At 41.2% G+C, this 27870-nt stretch overlaps 3 protein-coding genes across 9 annotated transcripts in view; 1 reads left to right on the forward strand and 2 right to left on the reverse strand.

Annotated features, from left to right (window-relative positions):
• The window catches only part of LOC113027144 (solute carrier family 66 member 2), a 59266-nt gene extending 36179 nt beyond the window's left edge, over positions 1-23087 (reverse strand). For 3 of the 4 annotated variants that reach the window (XM_080303964.1, XM_080303966.1, XM_080303965.1), the window contains exons 1-3: positions 22935-23087; positions 20281-20562; positions 19945-20078 (exon numbers count right to left, since the gene is read on the reverse strand). In XM_080303964.1, coding sequence (XP_080160090.1) covers positions 19945-20078; positions 20281-20489 — 343 coding nt within the window. In that variant the 5' untranslated portion in view covers positions 20490-20562; positions 22935-23087. The remainder of the gene's footprint in view (positions 1-19944; positions 20079-20280; positions 20563-22934) is intronic. The other variant, XM_026176706.2, reaches the window with a different exon arrangement.
• A 196-nt stretch (positions 23088-23283) lies between these two features.
• Positions 23284-25331, forward strand: hsbp1b (heat shock factor binding protein 1b). Its single transcript, XM_026176707.2, has 4 exons — positions 23284-23525; positions 24407-24473; positions 24609-24735; positions 24834-25331. Exons 1-3 carry the CDS (start codon positions 23481-23483, stop codon positions 24728-24730), a joined length of 234 nt encoding a protein of 77 aa, XP_026032492.1. The 5' UTR covers positions 23284-23480; the 3' UTR covers positions 24731-24735; positions 24834-25331.
• Positions 25332-27377: 2046 nt separating this feature from the next.
• LOC113027146 (DNA topoisomerase I, mitochondrial) overlaps positions 27378-27870 on the reverse strand; it is a 28721-nt gene continuing 28228 nt past the window's right edge. For all 4 annotated transcript variants that reach the window (XM_026176711.2, XM_026176710.2, XM_026176709.2 and 1 more), the window contains exon 20: positions 27378-27777. In XM_026176711.2, the coding sequence (XP_026032496.1) occupies positions 27675-27777 (103 nt within the window). In that variant the 3' untranslated portion in view covers positions 27378-27674. The remainder of the gene's footprint in view (positions 27778-27870) is intronic.

Genomic DNA, 27870 nt, shown 5'->3' on the forward strand with positions numbered 1-27870 from the left:
GTATCATCAAAGTCATTCATGCAAAAACATCCAAGTAATGCATTCAGCAGTCGATAGTTCTCAGTGGCTTGCCTGAATGCCTAAGGCTAAGGCATTGTGAGCCTTTTAACAGAGGCTTTATGAAGGAAAACGTTTTTAAAAAGGTGCCGTAAGCTGAAAGGCTGCAAGGTAAGAGAGTCACTTGGGTTCACACTTTTGAATCTCTCCAATTCTCTGGGTTTAGAGCGTCATCTGGCACTCTTACTTGAAACTGAGATTACTTGGCTGGAAAAGCAATCAGTCAAGGGAAAGCCATAAGATGGCTAATGATAGCCAATCAAATCTATGGGCTGGAATATCAATGCCCCCGAGCTGTCGTCAAAATGTGAACACTGGCATTAAGCAACTGGTTTCAGAAAATTGAATCTCTTCCCTCATGGAAATCGTCATAGTGGAATATCTAAACCGAGTGGAACAAACAGCCGATTCTTCCTGAAATAAAGCAACATAAGGACAACAGCTGACTTACCACATGTGAGTCCGCGTCTCTACCTCTGTGTTAGGTGAGGGTGCTGCCTTAAGCATGCAGGATACAAAATATACCCACCAACAATCAGTGAACACCCCACACTGTGATGTGGTGCATTCTCAAATCAGGCATCACTAGACCTGGAAGGATAAAGAGCTCTTAACGTCTGATGGGATGTGTTGGACTTTTCAGTTTCCAAATCAACCACCAAACAGCTGTTCCTGTGTGTGCAAAAGATAATACAACAAGTTGTACTCCGGGGGTGAAGGGTCAAAGGGCAAAGGTCAGACTTTTTCTTTGTACAACAGAGATTAGCAATGCTAATGTTAGCAGCCAGTGCAACAAAGGGCAAACAGCCGACGCAGCAAGAGCTGATTCTGTCGCCTTAACAGCACACTCAGGAGGTATTACATGAAAGATTATGATGTGATACAACGGGAGACTTAATAAAATGATTTCCTAAAAATGAATAAACAGTGAGTGCAACGTTAATATTACCATTTAAATGAGTTATTCTGCTTTACAGTCCTTTTGGCTACTACAAGAGAAAGACACATTCTGAAACATACTTAAGAAAATAAGGAGCTGAAAGTCTTTTCTTTGTGGTTTTTAGCAAACAGTCATTTGTCAACAGCATTTTTGCTGCAGTAGCACTTTTTTGAAGGTGGGAGGCTTTGACCTTCCTGTGATCCATGACTGATTTCTCCACTAGTGATTGTTTTTACACCCCGTGTGTGTGTGTGTGTGTGTGTGTGTGTGTGTGTGTGTGTGTGTGTGTGTGTGTGTGTGTGTGTGAGTGTGAGTGAGTGCGTGTGAGAGTGAGAGAGAGTGTTGTACATCTGTGAGGGTGTGTGGGTACCAGATTGTGTGTGTGTGTTATGTCAGTGAAGACCTCCATCTATCAGTCCAGGTAGATGCTAACTGAAGATGAAGGCGTGTGTGTGTGTGTGTGTGTGTGTGTGTGTGTGTGTGTGTGTGTGTTCTCTTTAACCTTTGACTGAGATGAGGACTAACTAACGAGCTGTATTAGCATTAATAACTCACAGCAACATAGAAGAGTAATTGTAAGAGCTTCATATCACAGCATGTGCTCCTTCACTACTTATGCAAAGAGTCGCTTCGACCTGCAACTTCTATTTCAGCTTCAGGGCCGCTCACAGTTTTAACGTACTTTCAAACTCTCACATCCTCGCCACAATCCAGTTTACTTTTCATTCTTACACTAGTTCCTTTGTCAGTCTCCCTCCCTGAAAGTCGGCGGACGGCTTCCACCTGCAGCTGTGAGATAAACAAGAGTGAGTCAGTCAGCTGTGCATGCTGTGCTCAAAAACGATGACCCGTCTGCACAGGCCACCACAGTCAGGCTCTCGCAAGACTCAGTGCAATTTTTGTGTTTGTGCGATTATTTCATTGTATTCAGTTCAACATGACGAGCCTTAGAACAATAAGTACGAGTACATTTAAAATGAAATGAAACAAAATTATATACAGTCGGCTCGGATAAAGTGAGATATCCTTGATATCTCACTTTATCCGATAGAAGCAGTACAACACAGCTAAACTGTGCAACCAACCTCAAGTCACAAGGAGCACTTGGCACATGTTTCCATGACTCTTATCCTCCCTCAGTCCTTCTGTGTTTCTCTTACACTGTAAAATCCGTTAAGCAGAGAAAATCAAAATTTAAAAGCTTTTTTGCTGCCACTGTCCTTCATTTGCCCCAACAGCAGCTGCATAATCCTCTATCTTACCTTGCATGCCCGTTCAATCCGTAAATGTCTTCAACCTTTTTGAAATTCCTAAATTTGGGTAAGTCTGAAGGTAGTTTGGCCTCAAGACACTTCAGCAAGTTCTTTTTTAAGTTGTTTTTTTGCTTAGAATTTGCTGTCTGCAGCAAAATGAAAGCAGAACATTGGTTCAAATTAAGTGCTGTTGTTCTTGTGTTTCACATGTTTTTCAGATACAGGCTGAGTGAGCAGCTGTGCTTTGTTACTGATGCCAGTTGATAAGCCGTCACCCTCTAATCCCAAACACCGAAGCCCGTTTCTAACACACTGACATAAAAGACAAGAAGTCCTCAGTTTCTCCAAAGTAGTCATTTTTTATTCATTCTTTTCTTCTCAGAAACTTTAAAGATAATAACAGATGGATCGGAGTCTGTTTTCAGCAGGAGCAACTTCAGGTGATTCAGATGAAGCAAAACATCCGTGGCCTCGCTTCTACTTTTTTGCAGACTGGCACTTTCAGCCAGTGTTGGCAGCTCATGCTGTCAGAGTAGCACGAGCCTGAGCTGTGAGGACTTGTTTGATACGTCAAAGCACAGAGCTGACGCTGAGCTGCAAAGTCCAGCAAAGTTGACTGTGCTAATGTCCCTTCATGCACCAGGATAAGTACAAGAATAACAATGTTTCTGTTGCTCTCGCTGCACTCAGCACATTGCATGAGAAACACATCTGTGAGTCTATGATTGTGTGATGTTCACGTACACCTGCTCCCAGACAGAGTCGGCCGTGTAACGTCAGCTTTGTAGCTTACGATAAAAAACAGTTCCTAATGCTGATGTTTGACAGGAATTCATTTGGACCAGACACGCCGATGGGCTTATATGGTGAAGATTTTAGAGTTATGATACCTGTCTCAAACAGTACTACACAATTATTACTATTAATATATCTTCTATCACAGCGGTCCCCAACCCCCTGGCGACGGCCCGGTACCGGTCCGTGAGTCGTTTGGCGCCGGGCCGCGAGACTTGAGGCTCGGGTGTGACATTTATGGTTTTCGGGGTCTTTTCCTGTGTTGTAATTGTGTGTCTCATTTTGAAAGAAATGTTTACACATGACCATAGCGACCAGAGAGCATTATGGGGCAGAGCGGAGGATGTTACTCAGTGTTGTAGGCGCATTTCAGGAGGACGCTGCTAATAAAGTTACACAGTGAATTCATGTTTATTATTATATTTACAAAATACCACATTTTTTGTCTTGGTCGGATCATTTTATTTTGTTGTATTTATCCGCAACACCTTAAAGGCCGGTCCGTGAAAATACTGCCTGGCTGGGGACAGGCGGGGGACCGCTGAGCTATCAGTTAAAATATTCAGGAGCTGCATTTTAGCAAATTATGTGGCATTTAGTAAGCGTCTGCTCTCTTTACCCATTTCTGTCATTACACGTTACACCAAATATCTCTGCTTAAAAACTCTTCAGATTAAGGCAAAGCTATTAGACATTTTGAAGTGGATGTAGGCAGACAACAACATCCAAATGTCCTGGATCACTCAGGCTCCTTCCATTAGCTCCACAGCTCTAAAGCAGCTCCGTTCTGTGTCCACACAGCAGATTCAAAAGGGCTGTGAAAGACTGAACAGTTGGAATTGTCTAGGATGGAGAGTGTCTGATGGATGACAACCAGCATTGAGGCCGAAGCACTGAAATGCTGTGACCTTGGTGCTGAGGATGAAGGAGCGGAGTGAACAGAAGCGAGGAGGTGTGGTGTCAGCGGAGCACTCTACCCACTCTAATCCACACTGCGAGAGCATGACAGACACAGAGAAGCATGAGATCAAATTAACTACACTTTGGCTCTGTTGTTCTCTCGTCCTGTCTTGACGGTCTCTCGCAGACACACAAACACACACATGATGTGCATGCACATACACGGTGCACACATATGTAGAACACAACCTGTTTCCTCTTTTCTCTCCCAACTTTCCGCTTAATGCAGATTCACTCACACACAGACGCTCTAATGCAGTCAAAGCTAAGCGTGTGTGTGAAGGTGATCTGTTCTGATAATAATCAGCTGTTGACCAGATGGAAGAATCAGGAGGTCCAAATAAGGAAAAAGGTACACACTGTTTATTAAAGCTTTACTTCGGCAGATACATTATCAATGGGAGGCTTTCTTTCTGTTCAGATAAGCAGGTGTTAATCAAAGATAAGCAGCAGTACTGTTCTTTGCTGCAGACCACTGGGTGTGACAAAAGCTCTCTTGACCAAACAACATGACCTTCATGGCAGAGATGTGCTACGTGGGCCGTGTCTGTGTATTAGTCTAAGGGTTATGTTGGAAGAAGACCTCTTAATGCTTTAATGCTGTGCTTTATTAATATGTGCAGATTCCTGGAGGGGAATAAAGCCTTAAGTGAACATATGATATACACAGACCAGCATTACAGGGCAAAGACTTCACAGCACTTGCAAAAATAGAATGTATTGACATTACAACATTATGTAATGTCATGTAATGTTAAGCAACAGAATTAGGAGCGTTCATAAACCACGTTCAACCCTCCCACATGTCTAAAAACTCTGTTCACATTAAATAACTGGACTTTCCTTTGAAATACTGGAAAATATCAGACATGCAGCTACGCAAAAGCATTAAGGCTGCAGGACGACTTTTAGCTGATCTATGCAAATCTGTACCAATGACGCATGTAAACATGTTGGGATTCACATGCCTGCAAACTCAGGAAGCTGATACAGCGTGGTTAACGCCGTAGATGTTTGAACAGCCCTGCACATTCCCCGCTCGGTCACAGAGCTAGGAGTGAGGTCGTGCACGCCGTGACTGCGTGGATCACATGACATGAGCAACAGCGGCGAGAGCTCCATCTACGTCACCGCCGCGACCCCCCTGCAGCAGGAACACAGACCTGATGCATGAAAATATAATCAGGCATGTTTTGCAATAGGCTGACAAATGCAGCGTTATATTTGTACAGCTGCACTTTTGTCAGAAGTACTTGAAGCGTGCAGATGGAGAATGCAATAAAAATGTTATCATTTTATAAATGAATCCAAATGCTCTCACAGCTCGTACAAAGATGTAAAGGAATAAGAAGAATCCGTACCTGACAGTGTGATCTTCTGCCAGATGTGCATTCATGTTCAAAAGCAAAGAAATTTAAAAAAAAATGTTTCCGTAGATCCAGACAACAAAGACAACAAAGACAACAAAGACAACAATAACAACGACGTGCGTCGACTGGAAGTGATACACGAGTTGGCAACTTTAGCGAGATACACAGGACGTCTGTATCCACAGTGTTACACACACACACACACACACACACACACACACACACACACACACACACACACACACAGGTATAATTATCACATTACTCAGTCAGAGAGCACAATTACAAGCACAGCAGCAACATTAAGTCATTATTTCGCTGAGAAACATTGTTCAAAGTTAGCGCCCACAGCAATTTAATGAGCGTTTATCAGCAGCTCTTGATACCAGGTGTCCACAGAGCAGATGTTCTGCTACTGCAGCAAACAACAGCAGATATGCCAAGTACATAACAAATACACACTTATAAGCATGAAATTGTGTTATGTTCTTGTGTTTGCAGCCCTGATGTTGTCAATCAGAGGGAGGTTATCTGCTTCAGCTGGCTTTTTTAACATTTCTACACAGCGGAGAAAAACATGGGCGACTACTGACTGCCAAAGGCTAATAAGCTGAATCTGGGCTTATCTTTAGGTGCAAACATAGCGCTTCATACGAACCCTAAAGGACCTCAGCCGACGGCGAAAAGATTTCCGCAAAAAAATCTTCTCAAAAGTCATCACTCAACACTCTGTCAGACACTGATCTAAATAACAGGCGACGTGCATCGGTGCTCGTTGTCATACCGGTACGGACAGAAGCCTGAGCAGCAGCAGCCGGGCAGTTGCTGCGAGATTGCATCAGTGTCCACTTGTTTCAACAGAGTAGATGAATGAAGAAAGATTTATAGGGTTGGAGAGATGAGCAGGAAGTAAAAATAAATTAAAAAGTTCGTGCAAATAATGCAAAAAAGGATGTCGGGGAAAACAGACAGACGACTTACTGTAGAGAGAATATTTTACTTTTTCTGAGGAATCTCAGCTGATGATTGAATGTGTCGCCTGCTTACGACAGAGCGACTCTGACGTTAACTGCAGAGCCAAGTTACATATCCAAACATTCAAACAGCATTTTGGTTTCCAGACTCAAAACTTCTTTTTCTCCTAAATCTAAGAGAAGAAAATCAATCGTCTAAAAGCGGAACGGAAAACTCAATAACAGCACGGCGTAAAGTTCACAGCGTGAACTCGAAAAGATTTAAATCATGGCCGCACTGCACTGTGTGCCATGTGTTAAATGACTCGCGCGACATTCAAATAATAATTAAACATTGCCAATCGCTGCCTTATTAAGCATCAGTGTGTACTAACACTGTCTGTGCTTCCATCGCTTCTGATAAACCGGAGCTGTTTGTGGAGTGCCTGCTTTCAGAAAACTGTGGAAGCAGCAAGAGATTAAAAATTACTCATCCAAACAAGAACGAGCATAAACAAACAATAATGACACTCGCATCACCTGGTTGTCTGTTTTTGTCTCTGTGATATCCTGTTTCCTCAGTGGCATTGCAGTTTGTCTATCTTTCTATCACTGTCTTATGATATTAGTGGTGTGTGTGTGTGTGTGTGTGTGTGTGTGTGTGTGTGTGTGTGTGTGTGTGTGTGTGTGTGTGTGTGTGTTTGTTTCAGGGCAGTCCTCCAGGCACCGATGTTCTCAGGAAGCGCTGTGTGACATGCTGGAGACGAGTCTAGCATCTCGTAGATGGCAGAGTGCCCAGGGCGCAGCATCACCTCTCCAATTAGGACAGCAGGAAAGCTCCCTGCTACATCATCTACTACACACCACTGGAAGTTCCTGCTCCTGTGCAAAAATTATTATCTCTAAATTGTTGTAGAGTTAACACTGAAAACTTTGGCAGATTTGACTTTGTGGCAAGTTTGAGGTGGAGCTCAAACTGTTGTGACTCGTGTGGTTGACACGAGGACTACGCGTTAAATCGTGTCACAAACTTCAAAAACAGGCTAGAAATGACATATTTGGCCAAATATCCACATAAATGTGGATACTGATAAGGAAGAGTGAATATTCTCAGGACAAAACCCTCCTCACATGGAGACCACCGAACACTTTGTTCAAAACGACTCCATGTCCAGACATTTGCGTCCTCACACCCACAGTGGAATGTCAAAAAAAGTTCAGGGCTACAGTAAAAGCAGGTTCGGTCTTAGTGAGAGGCAGAAAGTTTTCTAATGAGAGAGCCTGAGGGCTTTTAAAATTTGACTCATATTCCCTCTGATCACGCCTGATCAGAGCGCAAAACCTGAGCGGTGAGAGCGCGAAGGAGGAACGGCTGAGGCCAACTGCATTTCAGCACAACTGGATGAGGAAATAATGAGCTTAAACCTCACAGCAATCAGTGTTTATTACGCAGCATCATTGTCTTTGGGAAGCAAATGACTAAAACACTAATACGGACCCACGAAGAACTGTGAGGTGTTTGTAGCAGCAGCATAGAAGGAATTCTTAGAGGTGCCAGCTGTCCATGATCAGCATTTTTAATGTACAGCGCTATGAAGACGCATTTCCCCCGTCATACGTTTTTGGGCGTATTTGCCACAATTACATGTTTCAGACCATCAAACAAATATCGTTCAACTAAAGACAAAAAATGAAGTTTTTAAATGACGATTTCACTGCTGCCTGACCAGTGTGCAAAAGTCATTTCCTCCCTTTTAAAATCATGAATTACCGGTAACTGTTATTATAAAACTGAGTTCCAATTGGCTGGATCTGATTACTGTTAGACATGATGAATCAAGACATTACGTGTCTGACAAAGTGAAGGAGGAAAGATCTCGAAAAAGCAACACATCGTGCCACTAACTAAAAACAACTATCAGCATCATCTATCAGTCTGGAGTGGGTTACAAAGCCACATCTAAGGCTTTGGGACTCCATCAAACCACAGTGGGAGCCATTATCCACAATGGAGAGAAAGCCTCTGGAGGGACAGCGGTGAACCTTCACAGGAAGGGAAAATTACTCCAAGAGCACATCAATGACGGATCCAGGAGGCCAAAATAGAGCCAAGAACAAAAGAACTGCAGGCATCACCTTGCCTCAGTTAAGATCAGTCTTAAAGAAAGGTGGGAAAAAATGAGCCAAATGGCATCCACAGGAGAGTTCCAAGGCAAAAAGCACACCGATGACTGAAAAGGATACTTCACTCATTTCAGTTCACATGATCTCAGAATGGTAGCGTGGACACTGATGATAGTGTGATGTTTGCTTTCTGTTTCAGGACCTGAAAGTTCCCGTAACTGATGAAACCATGAATGTATTTTATACCAGGAGAATGAGCAGCGATCAGTTCATACCCTGGAAATTCGAAGGCACTCAGGTACTGCAGCGTGACAAAGTTTGGAAACACCTGAAAATCCACCTCTAAATGGCTAAAAAAGAAAAAATAACAACCAATGAAAACTTTGGAAAGGCCCAGTCAGAGTCAGACTTTCATGCTTGAAAAACCTCCAGTGTGGCTGAATTAAAACAAGTCTACAAAGAAGAGTGGGCCAAAATGTTTCCACAGTGATGCAAAAGACTCACTGCCAGTTATCACAAACACCACTGCTGTTGTTGCTGCCAAGGGTGGCAAAACCAGTTATCAGGTTTAGGGGGGAATTACTTACACAGAGCCAGGTAGACTCGGGTTGCTTTTTCCCTTAATTCATTCAGAAATGCATTCATTAATACATAAACCATAATTTTGAAACTTTTTATTTGGGATATCTTTGTTTCATAGTCAAATTTGCAAAAAAATAAGAAATCGAGTACAGAAAAATAATTTTCCAGCTAACTGTATTTGTGAGTCTGGTGTGTTTATATCTGTATAATCAGTTTGACTCAGACGAGCCACTAAAACAAATCTTTCTTTCCAGACATCTCAGACAGACAGATGAGAGCTATTGGCTGATCAGGATACACAGCATAGAGCGTATCAGGAGCTAGCACCATGACGGAAAACTGAGAAGGAAAAAGATGATAAAGAAAAGTGGTTTCAGTTCTTTCTTGAGTATAAATCAGAACAAACAACATTTACACGAGTGGTAATTTTATATTTCATTCTTTGTAATTCATAGAGCACCATCTCATTTACCTAACTTACATGGTATTGCCTTCATCTTCAGTTAGCATCTACCTGGACTGATAGATGGAGGTCGTCACTGACATAACACACACACACCCTCACAGATGTACAACACCCCCTGAGATTGTCCTTCTCTCACACACACACACACACACGTAGCAGACCACACTAACAGATGGGTAGATGTCCGAACCTCTCTTTAGGCACACACACTTGTCAGGTTATGTAGTGGAGACGGATGTGATGGATGCTATCTGTTTGTCAGGTCTTCTCCGTAGTGTTGGTCTAATGAGGCGACACCCTGTCCTGACTGACACAACCAGGTCAACAGGGTCAGAGACAACTCTGTGAATTACTAACCCACATCCATAAATAACCACAAGGTATCAGGACAGACCAGAGGGGTTTCTCTTCTGTTAGCAAAGCCCTGCAGGGCATCAGGTAGTTCAATTAAAACATGCATTCTGATTTAAACTCGATCCAAGTTTCAGAAAACGTCTCTAAAAGAAGACTGATGGAGCTGCTCCATGGGCAGAATCAAACCAGCTGACAAGCTGCTGTAAACTTTACACTGAGGCACAGCTATGGGCAGACATGTTGGTTTAGAACAGGGGTAGGCAACTCCAGGCCTCGAGTGCCAGTGTCCTGGAGGTTTTAGATGTGTCCATGATCCATCACAGCTGATTTAAATGGCTAAATGACTCCTCAGCATTTCTTGAAGTTCTCCAGAGGCCTGGTAATGAACTAATCATTTGATTCAGGTGTGTTAACCCAGGGTGCGATTTAAAACCTGCAGGACACTGGCACTCGAGGCCTGGAGTTGCCTACCCCTGGTTTAGAAGAACCAAATCCTCTCTTCGGAAGAAATTCAGAGTGGATGCCGCGTAAGACGTGTTGACAATTTGACCGGACAGCAGGCTAATGCGTGCGTACAACTGGAGTATAAAAGAGCTACAAAAACATTTTTTGCCTGTTGCAGCTGAAAAGTTTTACATGGGTGTGAAATAATCAGAAAAAGTCAGGTCCTGAGTGGTGAACCAATCCTTTTTTCCCCCCAGAGTATGAAAAAACTTCACACTGTCACAGACAATTTGCCAATATTGTAAATGGAATCATCTGAAGCCATATGAATGCATGATTATTCCCGACAGTGCCACCAGGCTCCATATCACAGCACTGATCTGAAAGAGCCACATTATCAAAGACTTTCTTATGTGCACATGTGACCCATGAAAAAGCCTGTTGCACCAGTACTGTTCCTGCTAGGTTTATGTGTTACATGGTACAAATCTAAAAAGCCCATAAACTTTGAAAAATGCTAGCTGCATGATTGGGAACAAACCGCCCCTGAGGGATGAACCGTCGCCTGGTCCATGAGACCAATGGAAGAGTCGCCAATGTTCTGGTTTTATTACCAACCAAAAACCTACTGCTCCTGTTGCAAATGCAATATATAAAAATAAATGAATAAAGCCTTATCAAATCCAAAACTAATTATAACACTTATCTCTCGTCTCAAAAATGTTTTCTCATTGCTACTTTCCTTTGAGCTTCCGGGAACAAAAATTATCACTGCAAATACCCCCCCTCGTTTTATTTGCATTTTTATCTATCCTGTTGGAGTAATCCAGTATGCCTGGCTGCTAATAAAACACCTCTCACCTAGCTGACTTCATTTGACTTGCTAATAAAACTCAGCTGTTATCGGGGCTTTAATTAAAATACATCACTTTGAAAGTGAGCAAAACACTTTTTTCCTGTTGCAGGATATGTAAATTCAATTTAGGCTGCACATAATCTCGGTCAATGTTTGTTACACCTGATTTGTGCCACCGCAGTGATGCAGATGTGCGTGAGCAGCGGTTTTCATTTAATGCACTGCTCTGTGAGTGTGTTACTGTTGTGGTATGTTGGGCAGAGCCTGAAACTGCAAGTTATTTGTTCAGCACATCATGTGAAGCACCTTTAATACTGAACGACACACAGAGTCCATCGTTGGACGGTGTCTGGTCGTTCAGCTTGTGTGCCCTTATAGGTGAATAAAAACGAACATAGGAAAATAAAGACAGTACACAGTAGAATTAGTCTTGAGACCACACAGTTTTTATCTGAAAAAAGATACTTTCTCAATATGATAATGAAAACAAGTTGAGGGTTTACACCAGAGAACAGTGAACAGAAGTCATTTACTGCAGGAGGAATAGGGCTGCCAACTTTTACCTGCAATAATTCAGTTGCACTGCTCTTGAACGGGCATCCAGATGAATCTCATGCACAGGCTAACATTGAGCCCACCCATACATGTGTCTACAGTCATGCTAAATAAATAAAGTATGCATTCTTTCAAATCCAGGATTTCACATATCAGTACATTAGAAAAACAAACAGAAAATTGGTCTGTAGCAGGTTTTACAGTTAGGTCACTGCAACAACATAAGACATACTAGATTGTGCTATTATTATCATTTTTATTATTATTATTGTTTATGCCAAAATATAGAATCAGTGTCTGTTTCTATAGCAATTAGGATGTTAAGTAGCAGCCAACTGCTGTTAACAGAACGTGCTTGCTAATGATTATCTGATCCTGAGCAAGTGTGAGCACCTTTTTTTAAAACAGACGTTTTGGCAGTTTGGTGGTCCGGAGCGTTCCGGCTGTGTGTTAACACAATGCAGTGATCTCACATGAGCAATTGTTGCTGCCCAACAGCCTGGGAAGGATTGCAAGTCAATTTCCAACCAATTTCCAGTCCATCATTCTACAGTCAGAAAGATTATTCACAGGTGGAAAACAGTTCCCAGTCTTCTCAGGAGTGAACATCATAACAATTCCCCCCCTAGGACAGAACATGCAATGCTCAGAGAAACTGCAAAAGAAAAAGAGCTGCAGACTGAGACTCTACAGGTCTCAGTTAGCATGTAAAAAGTAAAAGTTCATGACAGTACAACTAGAAAAAGCCTAAATGTGCATGGCTTGTGTGGAAGGGTTGTCAGGAGAAGTCTCCTTTTGTTCTAAAAAGAACGAGGCAGCGTGGTGAACGCTTGTAAAATTCCACCTAAACAAACCACAAGACCTCTGGAACAATGTCCTTTGGACACTGATAAAGTAGCAAAGTGAAGATATATGGCCATGATGTACGGAGCCAAGTTGGAGGAAAACTAAACACAGCATATTAGCACAAACACTTCACACCAACTGTCAAACACAGCGGTGGTGGAAAGGTGATGATTTGGCAGCCATACAGGACCTGGGCACTTTGCAGAGTTGACGCTGAACTCCTCTGCACACCAAAATGGGCCGAGCTTTAGCCGTCAAGCGACAGGTCAGTGAAACCAAGCACAGCATCAAATCTACAACAGATTGGCTGAAAGAGAAAATAATTAAGGAGCTGCAATGACCTAGTCAAAGTCCAAACTTCAAACTTATTAAAATGCTGTGCCAGACCTTAAAACTAGCAATTTATAAATGAATACCTGCAAACTTCAATAAACTAAAGCAACTTTGTAAAGGAAAGTGGCCCAAAATGCCTCCACAACAATGTGAGAGACTGTTGAAGTCATACAGAATACTTTACTCTAAGGAAATTATGTGGTTACAGTTGCTCCAACAGACTGAACTCAATTCAATTCGATTCACTTCAATTTTATTTTATTTACATAGCGCCAAATCACAACAACAGTCACCTCAAGGCGCTTTAAGGTAGACCCTGCAATAATACATACAGAGAAAACCCAACAATCATATGAGCCCCTATGAGCAAGCACTTTGGCGACAGTGGGAAGGAAAAACTCCCTTTTAACAGGAAGTAACCTCCAGCAGTACCAGGCTCAGGGAGGGGCGGGGCCATCTGCTGTGACCAGTTGGGGTAAATAATACAATATTTTACAAAGTTACAAAATATAAGAAATAGCTTTATCCAGAATACTACAGAGATTAAATATATATGATTGAAATTTTACTCTAAACTGTAAAACAACTTATCGCTGCTTAAGGTGGTTCTATAAGCTGCTTAAGCTGCTTAAGGTAGTTCTATAAGCTCAACTTTCCCATACTGCTTCTGTATTTAGCCTTAGTTTTCAAATGTTGTTCATTTGGGTTTTTATTGAAATTATTTTAAGACACACTAAGGACCACATGATTCATCATTGTGTCCTGATACATAAAACATTGGTACCTTTACCTTGACTATATGTGTGGCTAGTTAAAAAAATAAAATAAAACCAAAGGTTTGATGTCACTTTAAAAAACTATTCAAGCTTACTCCTGATATCAAACACAACCTCAGCCCTCATTAGTCTCTTTCTTTGAGATAACCACCACAGTGATTCAGTTGTTGGACAGCTGATAATAACTACAGATAGCATCCACAGCGACTTCACATCAAGTGACAAATCTGCATATAGTTCAGAAAGAGCTGCACAGTATGAGCTGGATATGTAGCAGAGACATAAGACGGAGATTAGAAGAGCTTTGGACACAGACAGTGTACAACAAGCTGACGCTACACAGGCTTACTAGTACACTAAGTCTGACCTGTGTCTAACTGCTGTGACAGGATAACAGCTTTTGGCTAAAATACAAGGACCGCTCATCCAAATAATTTAAATTCAACAGTGCACTTCCTCGAGGGAACAGAAATATACACTCACCCAGCTCTACAGCAGACCTGATGAACAGATGCTAGAAAACAACAAAGACACACACACACACTTCATTTATTAGAGAGACAACAGTGCATCAGTCTCATTAACTGTGGCCTTCATCAATAACTTCATTAAAACCTTTGTCAGCAAAAGCTGAGCTGTTGGACTGTATGAAACTATGAGTATATGTTAAAGTTGTACTTGAATTAATATTAGTATGTTAACACGAGCAATTTAAGTACAACACGACCATAACTTTGATGTGGAAATTCAAAAATAAGTCAAATATTCAGCTTCCTTCACTTTTTATTTTGATGCGCTGAACCCACAGGTGTGTCTCGTGTCTAATTTCTATCTATTAATTCATTGAAATTGTTACATTCTAAAATCAAGTTAGCAGTATTGTTTCAAAGAACTGCGGCTGCATCTGGCAGCTATGATCTGAATTTATGAGGCAACAGAGGACAGAGTAGCAGTTCATTTTATCACATTAGAGACGGTGATTCGTGAACACTTCAACAATTCCTATCATGCTTCCACTGTCTTGAGTGATAATGCTTTTAGGGAAGACCACAGGGTCAACGCTAGTTATCAAGAGCCCCGCCTCTTCTGTTTATAGTGAGGTAAGGTAACAAACAGAATGTTAAACAGCAGCTGTTGCTAACTTTCAAACGCGCTTTCTTCACACAAACGTAAGCTGTAAGTACAACGTTAAATGTGTGTGCTTTACCCGTTTCAGCCAACAGAGGAGGATGTTGTTCAGCTTTTATGGTGTTCCACTTTCAGTGACCTCACAGTAGCTCAGTAATTACACTTCATTAGATATTCTTGACTTGTTTTAAATCAAGTTTTTTTTATCCAGCCCCAGAATTCTCTTCTTTCACATACTCAGAGTTACTGTCTGCACCAATCTGACACTTAGCCTGAGGTCACGTGTGTCTTTGAATATATTCAGACCCCTTACTCCTCTATCTGGCTTCAAACTCCTGCATTATAAGGCCAGGACTGCTAATGTGGCACCCTGGGGCAGGTACTGAAGACTTTGCAAAGTCATAACTCTGAGTGAGCACAGGCAGAGACTATGACAAAGACTCAAGAACACATTTTAACCACAAATATATGAAGTTTCACCTCTATGAACGATTATGCAGAGGGCATCAAAATGGGCAGAGTAACAATGCTGATGCAGACGAAAAACAGATTCTGTTTTCTGCTGACTTTTCATCCTGATATCACTGCATCATCAATGGATTAAGGAGACAGAAAGAGCTACTGTATAGGATGCAAACACACACACACACACACACAGACACACCTTACACATCTAGTACAAAAACAATAAATAATAATGAAGGTGACCTGACGAGAAAATCCAGGCTGTGTAGTTGTGTTTGTTATCTCTTAGCTTGGCTTCACTTCTAAAGTCTGAGCACTCCTGGTGAGATAGTCTGAAGAAACTTCCAGACTGTGCTACAGTTTGTGCATAAAGCCAAAAACAGCACTTCCTTTTTCACATGCCATGATGTAGTTACTGGCACTCTTTGGTTGTTTATAAGAAAGCCGGAGTAAAAAAAAGTGTGGGCATAAAACTTGCACAACAAGCTCATCCTTGAAAGAAGCGAGCTTGCTCATCTGACTGACATTTCTCTTTGTCCCTGCCATTCTGGCAACAACTTTATACAATTACCTGTTTTCACGTATACAATACAAAAGCAGGAGGCACTGTTACCGGGCAACAATGGCTTTACACCTACCCTTTGAGGACAAAACAATTACAAATTTTTACTATTAACCACATCTTAGTGACAGAAACACAAAAAGGAACTCCCAGTCACCAGTTTCAAACCTATTTGGAGAAGCCTAACTGTGATTCTCATAAGCAGTGGTACTTTCCTTAATTCAGTAATCACATGACAGGTGATGCGCTTGTAGGAGGAAGTTCGTTGGGCATCTTTCTTTGCCTTTAGACAATAATTCTGATGGCAAAAGAACCAAACGGGACAGGCGCAAGAAAAAAAAAAGGAGGGGGTTCTGGTAATAATGCCGGGAGCAGAGTTTTGAACCAGTTGAAGCTTATGGAGGGATTTTTGGGGGAGACCATGCAAGAGAGAATTACAATAGTCAATGCGGGAGGTAACGAGACTATTAAACAAGAATGGACGCAGACTGGGTGGAAAGAGAAGGACGTAATCGGTTAATGTTGCATAGATGGAAATAAGCAGAACAGGTGAGATCACTGATGTGAGATTTATAGGACAGTGAACTGTCTAGGATGACACCAAGGCTCTTAACCTGAGGAAAAGGGAAAACTGTGGAGTTATCAACAGTGAGAGTGAAATGATTTGCCTTCAGTGGGCTGGATTTAGTGCCGACAAGAAGGAGTTCAGTTTTATCCTCATCGAGCTTTAGAAAATTAGGATTTTAATTCCGATAAACATTCTATAAGAGAAGGTGGGAGGGAGGAATCAGGCCAGCAGGAGAGATTTAACTGGGTGTCATCAGCAAAACAGTGAAAGGAAAGATGAAATTTATGGAAAATGGTACCAAGAGGGAGGATGTATGTTATGAAGAGAAGAGGGTCTAAGACTGTACGTTGGGGTACACCAGAACTGACCGGGAATAGACGAGAGCGGAATGATTTGAGTTTAAAAAACTGGAAGCGGTCAAGGAGATATGATTGGAACCAGGCTGGGGGTGTGTCGGAGACGCCAAGAGAGGAAAGTCTGTTTAGAAGGAGAGATCGTGTCGAAGGCTGAACTCAGATCCAAAAGGACAGGAAGGCTGAGAAGACCAGAGTCAGCTCTGAGTAAAACATCATTAGTGAACCATAGCCTAAATGGCACAGTGGTCTACAGATCTTCAGGGGTGGAGATATGCACATTATGCTAATGTTTTGGACACAAGGTTGTGAAATCCAGAAGAAAAAACAAACTCATCTCCTGTGCACGATATCAAATCTCAGCATCCAGCTTCAATGGCAGCGTGCTAACACACGAAGCAGCTGTCGAGTGCTCCCAGCTGTTTTCAGCTTTGTGATAAGAACTAAATACTGAAAGGAGATCATTGATAAGTCTTCACTGTCAGGATATCCATATATACATGTAGATGGAAAGTTTCATATTATATAGGCAATTAAGTGACAGTGCTTCCTATGTGATGCTGAGGAGTAATGCAAAAAGTAATGTAATGAGCAATTCATAAATTACTTTCTATAAAGCGTAAAAAGGTAAGTAATACACTGGACTATGTAATATTGTAATAAGAGCAATGTTATAAAAGAAACATTTCACTATATCTTAATGTATTTAGGAACGCAACAACAATGTGTTGGTATAGCCAACAGAAAAGAAAGAAAAAAACTTTCAGCACTGCAAAATTTTAATCTTTTTTTTTAACTGTGGGAGAATGACACTCACAGGAGACATGCAGTTCTCTGTTTGGCCTCAGTCAGTCAGGTTATGTTCTGCTCGAGTGTGCTTTGAGGCAGTGGAAATGAGGTTAGTAGGCAGATGACAGAAGTTGGCATTAAAGCAAGTGGATCAGAGATGACCTCAGCATGGACTCTGGCAGTCTCAGATATCTGTTCATAAAAGTAGAAGTTAAGGAAAAGAAGTGGGAGCCCTTGAAACTGCAACAGAAGGATCGACAGGAGGAGGAGATGGGAGAGTAGAAGAACAGTGGAGGAAGGTGTGAGAAAAAGAAGAAGAGAAAAATAAAGAGCAGTCAGGACTTCTGAGCGAGGAGCTAAGAAATGAAGGAGCCACAAAAATAGCTCCGTGTTTGTAAACCACGCCGACATGCATCATGGTTAGAAGTAACTATTTTACATAGAGATGACCCTGATCTGTTGGAAAGACTTTGCACAAGAAACGTGGAGGGAAGAGCAGGCAGCTGGGGAGAAGAGCCGTTCTGATCTATTCTTGTCCCGACCCCACCATCCCCCATCGCAACTGGACCTCAGAGCTGCCCTTAAGAGAGAGCGAGGGGCTTAATGTGAAAGAGTGTTCATGATGTGTTTTATCTGATAGTGTGATTAAAAAATAAAGATCGCTTTAAATCAATCGCTCTGTTTCCTCTGATTAACAGTTTACGCCTCAGTGGCTTGCAGGCAGAATTGTTGTTCACTGCTACACGTTCACAAACAGCCTATATGGAAATCAGACGATCCACCTCCACTTACAATAAACTATTTTATTCACCACAAAAACTGTTTGGCGTAGGCTGAAATAATATAAACAGAGGGGGGAGGGGGCTGCTGATGAGTAATAGATCAGTTCTTTGTAAAGGCAAGAGAAGCACAGTCTAACATAAAGATGATCATTACTCTCCTGTCTAAACACACACACACACTCAGTCTGTAGTTCCTCAATCAAAACTCATTTAGAGGGATTTGCCTCTGACAGCCTAACAAACAGACATGCTTTCTGCTCGTCTTTACAAAGAAATATTCTCCCTGTTTCATATCCATCAACCTAAAATCAGTTATCGTGATTTATGTCTTTAATAACACGTTGTGCTCTGCATGATCAGACTATTACAAGATTCCATTATTCAGTTTTACTTCGTTGTCTAATAAAACAAAAAAAGAAAAACTGCACTAAGATTGAATTTCTGTCAGGATATTTGCCAATCAACTCGAGCGTCTGTAAAAAACACAATTACCTATAAAAGACAGCAGCCTATAAAAATAGACCCTGTAAATAATCTTGGTTGGGTTCCCCGTCTTGGCATCACACACACACACACACACACAATTCAGAGGAGACACTGATATTGGTGCGCTTAATCTTAGCTCACATCATCTGCTCTCACTCTGTACCAATACGTCATCCACAGCCTCCTAAGAAACACATTCACATGCTTGTGTTTCCATCACATTTCTTATACTTCGTGCACACGCACTCTAAGAAGAGATATCCTGTAATTCACAGGGTGGGATGGGCCGACATTCTGCAGACCTGCTGCCTGTGCACCTTAAATCAAATCTTTACCTTGCTGTACTCTATAATTCATGTTATGAAGACATATTTGTCACAATGCCACCATGTAACCCGGCTTATTTCCACACAAACTGACTAATGGCTGTTTTAGACGTCTGCGGTAGCGTCTACGACGTAACCTACGTTTAGTGGTCGACGTTGTTGCCGACATTTATACTTGTGCTGGTGCATATTCACCTTATGGTTGAGTCCTGGTGCTTTACATGCAGTGCCAGCAAATAGAAACAAATAAAGTGCCTTGTTCATCCCTTCACATCAATTTGGACAATTTCAGTGATCTCACTCCAGAATTTTGCTTTTATATTAGTTTCCATTTTTTTACATTGAGACAGTGATTATTGATAAATTAAAAACTAGTTGCAGGCTGCATGAACATGACATGTAGTTACATTTTGAGGGAGGTGCACTTCAGGTTATGCCATAAGGTTAAAGAAGGGTTTGCAGTTATAGTGGATGGTCTCTGTTTGGCTTTGCACTTCTTACACATTCTTTAACGTGATATTTTAATGATATTTCAAGCTTTACTGTGTTCAGTGTGTTTGCGTATTCGTCACACTGGAAACTGAAAAGAAGAATTCAATATACAGAGGACAAGTCAGAATATAAAAAAGTAGCTCTCATAGGTAAGGTGTTTTGAGAACAGCAATCTTGCAATGTTAGCTTTTCCACTAGCTCCCTCTTTTGGAAAGAAGCAGGAGTTCTCGCCTAAAACTGCTGACACAGGGAAGCATTGAATGTTGGATGCGTCACTTGCTGTAATTGTAAATGCTCATGACAGTGATTGCATGGTAAGCTGCGGTTACCTGAAAGGCGATGCTGCTTGGTGCTTACTCTGTTGGCGTTTTGCACAGTGCAACAAAGGTGGAGCATGGCAAACATGGTGAGAATCATGACCACACTCTGAAGCAGCAGGGTCAGCTCAAACTGCTTCCCTATCCTGCAAGAACAAGACCAAGGCAACCAAAATCAATCAGGACTTTAGATACAGAGCTCTTATAGATCAGCATGTAGTCCGGTAGGATCAGCTGTATTTAAATACAGAGCCTCAAGGCCGACATGACAGGTTAGCACCTTTAAAAGGAATAAAACAGAAAAGCAAAAGGATAAAAATTATGAGTAAAGAACAAATGCTTTCTTACCAGAAAAATATACGCAAGATGTTAGCTATGAGCAGCACCAGACAGACTCTGGTGGAGAATCCCTCAGTGTTGCTGCTTTTCTGGATCTCCTGATATTGCGGCACATAAGGCAGGGCTCCCCCAAACACCATTACGAATGATGCCAGCCAGGAGAGCAGCGTCCACGAGCCCTCCATGTCCTCCTCCTGGAGAACCACCTCGGCATCCATCACAGCAAGGGAATATTACGAGTGTTCAGGAGGTGGATGAGTAGCAGTAGGAGATCTGACAGACAGCAGGCCACTGTCAGAGAGCCAAAGTAATGGGAGGTCAGCAGCGTTATCATTAATGGGCATTATGAGGCGCCCAGAGTCACTAACCAGAGATTAACATTGCCCGAGTGCAATTAAATGCCTCATTCTTATATCTCACATCACAATTTTCATGTTTATTTCCAGCACTAAATCTCTTACAGGAAAGTAGCCCGTGCATGATGACCAAAACAACCAAACTTACATAAAACATGAAGCAATATACTTTCATATTAGAGCCAAAATGATCTCAGTCAGCTGATTCTGGCCTATCAATGCACACATACAAGGCAGGCATAATACTGCTTTTAAGCTTCTTTATGCAGAACATAATGTTGAAGTAGACAACTATGTCATTGTTGCATAGTCTGTTACAGTTTCACATATTTGCTGGTTGATTAGTCAAAAACAGCTGTTAAATGTTTATCTTTTTATATTTTTTTAAAGTACAAAAGGCTCATTATTGTCCAAATACAACTTCTAAATGTTGGCAGTTATCTTATTTTTCTAATCGTTTTACATCCATTTCCATCAATCAAAATCATTCAATAACACATCTTAGGCAAGCTCTGCTGTTACAGGCAGGCGTAGTAATGATTCCAAACAGAGGTGCAGCAAAGAAAATGTTCATTTTTATTCAGGTTTCCCAACAGTTACAATAAATGGACCCATGACTGTCTGGAAATAGTATACTGTACTTTAATTCATTACATAAATAGGTCAAGGAGGACAGACAAGTAGCAAACTACTTTTCTATTATTTAAACTTCTTGTCTTTTATAGTGGCCACATATCAGAACAGGGATCACAAGTGGGAGTCAAAGGTCTGGGAATGTACAGCAACAGAGGACATGGACTGCCAGGAGAGGTTAAACAGTCACCGGCTGGTGAAGCTAGGGGCGTTACTAAGGCGACCAGTATGGGATCTACCACACTGTTTAAATAACAAGTCAAAATGCATATCTGCACCGACTTCTGTCAAACTGCATACACCAGCTTTTCTTTTTTCTTCTTAGCTTAAATGTTTAGTTAAACATATTCTATTACCAGGCTGTCTTCATAACAAAGGTCCTGGTAATTCAAAATGTTTTCTTAAATTAAATCTTCAAATTAATATTATTATTAGCAATGCAAAGTGACTACTGTGACTACTTGGCATGATAAGATAAGATAAGATAAGCTTTATTAGTCCCACACTGGGAAATTTGTTTTGTCACAGCAGGAAGTGAATTTTATTTTACTTTATTACAAATGGTCACAGTAGTTCTCTTTTCCCTCCAAACAGTGTTACAATATGTTTCAGTAAATTTGATTTCATACAGTTCCCTAAAACTCCAGTTCCCTATTGTTGTTCTTCAGTAGAAACAAAACAAAAACAAACGTATTTTGTGTACACAAAACCCTGACCTACACATGCTGAACAACAGTGAGCAGTGGCATCATGCTTGTGGGTACTGTTGTGTTCCTGTTCAGTAATGACTGTGTAATATTTTCATTATCAAACCTTGAAACGCGCTAGAATGAATGTGCTCTTTTGATTGGTCACAAGGCTCAGCTGACGAATCAGTCAAACCTGGAAATCCAGTCAGCACTGGGTCAACACACTTTTGTCGTGATAACACAAAACCCTCACCAACAGGTTCTCTTCTTGTAAGACTGCTGCTGTTAACCTTTTCTCCTCAACGTAACAGCAGATGCATTGAGTGGAATCTCCTGTGTACAGCCTGATTAACATCAGAGGGCATTTATTTGTAATAAGGACATAACGGCTGAAAAAACACCAACATTGCAGAAAGCATTTTAAAGGTGTGATGATTAACAATGCAAAGTGAATGAAAACCTGCAGCAGACCTTTAACACATTCCATAAAAAGGTTTCTACGTGTTTTCCAAAGTTAAATATTATTCAGGAAATTTAACAATCCAAGGCGTCTCCAGCTACTTCCCTCCGCCTGCTGTAGAAGTTAACCATCACATGAGAGCAGCCCAAATGTGATGGACTACATCTGATAACACAACGAGCTTTGTTACGTAAGCAAAGCATAGCTTCTTTGGGTTGGGCTAACATGCCTGAACTTCCAGACATCAATTTTAGGCTACTGTGCCAGCCTCAGAGTAACAAGACACAGAGGCCCAGCATTCACAGCGAGTGGTTACATTGTTATAAACAGATGAAGGTTTCGTATAAGCCTGTGCAAATAAGAACTTTTAAGGGCAAAAATTAAATCACCAAAGAAAGTCTACCGTTTTCTATAATAGTAGAGCGAGCTCACTGGGGCTGATTCTGTATCGCCCCTTATAAGGATTTTATACCCCAGTAAGTTCCCTAATTTAAGAGTTAACTTAAAACTTCAAGCTTTACTTACCAAGCCTCGTCGTTCACTTTCCGCCCGTTTGTAACATAAACAAAACCCGCACACGAATTCTTCGGCGTCAAAACACACCGGGCTCCCGGCAGCTCCAACTTTCAAATCCAGCTCGTTCAGATGAGGAGAAACGTGCGCGCGCAGGCATGCGCACACGCACTCGCAGGCAGGCGCACACGCACTCGCACGGATACATCGACTTCTATCTTTTGTTTTAGTTAATACAGATTTAACAAAGGCTTTTGTGTGCATGTTTCTATGACCCGGACGCCTAAATGAGGCAGACTACTGCACTGAACAAATATCTGAATGTCAGGAGTTTTATGAAGCTACGTGGGGTAAATAAAATCTACAACTCTGTACTGCCCATTCAAAACTCGCTGTACTTTGGAGCAGCTCTCGCGAGATTCTCTGTGCTTTGGAACAGCTGACTGTGCTGTGGGTGTTGTGCGAGATTGCTTACTTCGAGTAGATAGCAAAACAGTCGCTAGATAGCGGTTTGAATTTTTGTGCTGTTTAGGCGCTGATAATCATTTACATCACAACATGGCTGAGACGGACCCCAAATCGGTGCAGGACCTTACCAATGTGGTGAGTCGTGATCGCGAGGCAAGCTAGCTTTAGCCACAGTAGCTTAGCCTTAGCTAGCAAAGCCAATAACAATGCTAACGATAGCAAGCTATCTGAGCTAGCAAATTTTAGCACTTATGCGGTGTTTCTTGGATTTTGTTTGGTGTGTAAAACTCTAGATTCAAAGTGTGTGTTGAGCTTGTTGCATTCAAACCACAATCCCAGACTTTAGCTCCAGAATGTTATGTAATGGTCAACCGGTCATGTAAATGGCATCACCAAATTCCAACGAGTAAACTGCACAGAATTATGTAAAAGTTACCTGCAGTACATTTTCTATCCTTATTCACCTGGCACTTATATATAGTAGGTTTCCCTTATCAGTGTCTGACTACTGAATATCGCGCAGTTTCACACAGACCTTAAAATGTACAGATTATATGTTAATGATTCTTTTAGTGTTTCCTATACGACAAAGCCTGCGTAGGCAGTGTTTGAGTGTTGCCATAGAGATGGGGGTCAGTGAGAGACGTTCAGCTTCAGTAAACCTCGCAAACGTTTAAAAACCACCTCCGCTAGTTTGAGTCATTTGTTGTTATGCATTACCTAGTTTCCTACAGTCGTATTCACACAGATTTAAAGAAGCTGAGGATTAACTTGACTGTTATGTGAAGGAGATGCAGAATGAAGAGATGGGGGGGGGCGCTGCAGGTGTACTTGTTACAGTAAATCATAGATCCATAGTCAAGCTTTTAAGTTGTTGGCATAGAAACAGATTCACAGACCATATGCTTAAGTGTTTGTATCTGGCAGTGTTATGACTTCACTTTATATCTCCATAAACTTTAACTACTAAGTGGCTCCAGTTTCATTTATAATTTCTGCTCTTTTCCCCTCCACAGGTTCAGACTCTGCTGCAACAGATGCAGGACAAGTTCCAGACCATGTCAGACCAGATCATTGGAAGGAATATCCTAATAATCATCTAAAACATTGTATTGATTATATGCATCAAAGTTAATAATTGTAGGCTGGGTCATTTGTTCCGTGTTAGCTGACTTTGTGATTTCCAGTTGTAATTACCAGCCTTAACTAATTCTCCACTTGATGAAATGAGCACACGTATTGATGACTTGGAAAAAAACATTGCTGACCTGATGACCCAGGCTGGTGTCGAGGAGATCGAGGCAACACCAGAAAAAGCTAAAGAGGGTCAAGGATCATAATGAAGGTAATCAAGTAGTCGGCACATCTAGCTTTGTCAGTTTTCCTGTAAATATGTTGAATGTCAGCTTTAATAGTGAATGTTTTTCTAAATCTGTCCCACAGGTTCCTAAATCACAAGGCGTGAAGTCGGTCCTGTATTCAGGAGCAGCAGACTTTTTCCATTCTGAAAATGACTAATATTGATTTGGTGTGTCGTTGTGTGAAATGCTTTTTTATATATTGTGAAATGGTTATGTAATGACTTGAAAATTTGAACGTTACTTGTAAGCTAGAGTAGTGTGACATGCCCTTCAGCACCTCAAGTGCTCATGTGCAGGATTGCAGATTTAGCGTACTAACCTGGAGGTTATTTTCATATACATGTATATCAGTAGTTGAATTCCTTGACACGAAAGCAGACAGTGTTGGTTTTGCCCTAGCCTCTGACGAGGACTAAAACTTGCAGGCTAACAGGTTAGTACAAACCTCTAACCCAGTGTCCGCACCAACACGGTGCAGCGAATCTCTAAAGCTAGCAGTGTTTCACAGTGAGCACTGTTACAACCATTGTGTGGGATGCATTCCAATCCTGATAGTCTTCTATTAAAGCTATTTAATACACGGCTGTTTGTCATGTATGGTCAATACTTGGAAAGAGGGGTGCACTATGAAGTCAGATCAGTGAGTTATTGGAGTTGGTCAAACTTAAAATCAGTTTTCTGTAATGAAAACTGATTTTAAGATAAGCGGCTCTTTTAACCTAAGTCACTATGGTCACTTAACCTGAAGACGTAAGCCGCTCGGCCGCAGGTTATGTTCAGAGTTTGTTTTAAAAATCCATATTTTCAGAGTTTGTTTTTTTTTTTTTATCCATCGCATTTTTAAAAAGTGTTATTTATACGCATGTTCGGGGAATAAGTTTTATGTGTCACAAGTTGTTAAGCTGCACTTTAGTGGAACCACTAAAATCATCGTCAGGAAATTGCATTATGTATGTGCATGTTTATTTTAGTGAAGCAAAAAAAAAAAAGTATAAATGTTAAACTTCATTCCATCTCTTTCCTGCTTATCCAGTTAAGATGTGTGTGTGGGGGCAGGAGCCTATCCCAACTATTTAGTACAGCCGTGTCAAACTCCAGGCCTCGAGGGCCGGTGTCCTGCAGGTTTTAGATGCGTCCTTGATCCAAAACAGCTGATTTAAATGGCTAAATGACCTTCTCAGCATCTCTTGATGTTCTCCAGAGGCCTGGTAATGACCTCATCATCTCATTCAGGTGTGTTGACCCAGGGTGAGATCTGAGATCTAAAACCTGCAGGACACCAGCCCTCGAGGCCTGGAGTTAGACACCCCTGATTTAGTCCAGCATACAGAACCCACACAAAGAGTACTAATGTGAAATTCATTTTGCAATCTGCTGACAAATGAAAGCGATTTGTGCATTTCCTTTACATCAGGCACATTTAATGTATCCAGTCTAAAAGACTCAGAACTATTTCTAAGGTGACAGCACTGAAATTACACTCGGCAATAACATAATAAATTCTAATGTTTACCACTTTATGCACCAAATCCAGTTTTTACACCATCTGATAACGTCTGAGATTGGAGTAGATGGCACTTGGATCATTTTGCGTGGACACAGAGTCACGATGCATGAAACCCCTTTTTACACGAGCGCGCACTGAGCTGAAAACAAATCTCTTACTGGAGTTTTACGTTTTGTCAAGCCAGCTACAGCAAAGAGAGCCTGCCTGTGTTGAATGTTCTTCGTAGCATACCCCTCTGGTGCTGACAGAATTTTTAACAATACATCCAACTCCGAGGTGCTCTGCATTTTTCTGTAGTTTTGTTTTTTTAAACCAGAATCGTATTTTCAGATGCAAATTCTGTGGAACGTCTCAGTGTTGCATGGTTTTTAAATCTATATTGTTTATAATGTAATGAAATTATAATCAACCTCTTAGGTTAGGACAGTTTGTAAAATGTAAATAATCATTTAAACCCTGCATATTGAAACTTCATCATGAGCACCACAGGGACACCAAGGGTTTCAGAATTAATAAGGACAATGACACAGCAAATAAGTATGTGAGCCCATCATGGACAGTGCATAATATATTCAGATGTATGGAGTGACACGGCACAAAAATAAGAATCTTCAGTCACTGGGCTCAGAAGCACTTATTGTCATTAAAGACTCTGTCATCGCATCCACAGATGAAATTATCTACTGTAAACTTTAGTGTGCTATGAACTGGAAAATGCAACTTTTACTTTAAAAACTACAACATTTAGTCTCATCAGTTCAAGAAGAGGTCACGCAACACGCTGGAAAACACCGGTCAGAAAAGTTTGTTTAAATGTATTTCTGCCCTTAAATAAAAATCAGCGCATGCATATATTTTCATTGATTTTTTCCAAAAAGCAAAATCTGTTGTCTTTGTACCATTTTAATTAAATATGGGGTTTAAAGGATTTTAAAGTTACTGCCTTTTTATTTGCATTCTAATCAGTGTTTCCCATTGTTAATTTTAAAGCACTGTGTTTAGAATGAACTGGCCCTCAGTCTTATACAAACTGTCTTTGTTAATGCAAACCGACACCAGCAGAATTATGCATTTGAAACAACACTTCCCCAAAAGTGGTGTTTAAGAACTCGTGACAGCTTCTTTGGCCCGTTACTGCCTAATGGGAACCTTTATTCAGATTAATGCAAACAAAAACATACAAACAGCAAATAACAGCAGTTTTTCCAAAGAAAGTGTTGAACAAAAACAAACACCACTAAGCAAAAGCACATTAAGCACAGCTCGATCGTACCACACAGTTATAAGTACAACATGGGCAGTCTTTGAAAATACAATAAATGCAGCATTAAAGTACTGTATGTAAAATTAACGGAGTGGTTCCTGAATTGCAGCTTATGTCACCTTTTAAGACGAGAGACTTGAACAAGTTTTAGGTTAGAACTCAAAGTCTGCCTCTGTCATGTCGATGGCCCAGGCAAACTTCTCCCGTTGGGTTTTATTGTAGATTTTCTCTATAGGTACCTCCATGTTTTTACACCTGAATAGATGGGAGGAATATTAAAAATGAGCCTAAACGTCTTTATTCAGGTTTAGATCTTTTCACCTAGAAACAGAGGTACACAGACGGTAA

This window comes from Astatotilapia calliptera, chromosome 7 (genome assembly GCF_964374335.1).
Source record: "Astatotilapia calliptera chromosome 7, fAstCal68.1, whole genome shotgun sequence".
Taxonomy (NCBI): domain Eukaryota; kingdom Metazoa; phylum Chordata; class Actinopteri; order Cichliformes; family Cichlidae; genus Astatotilapia; species Astatotilapia calliptera.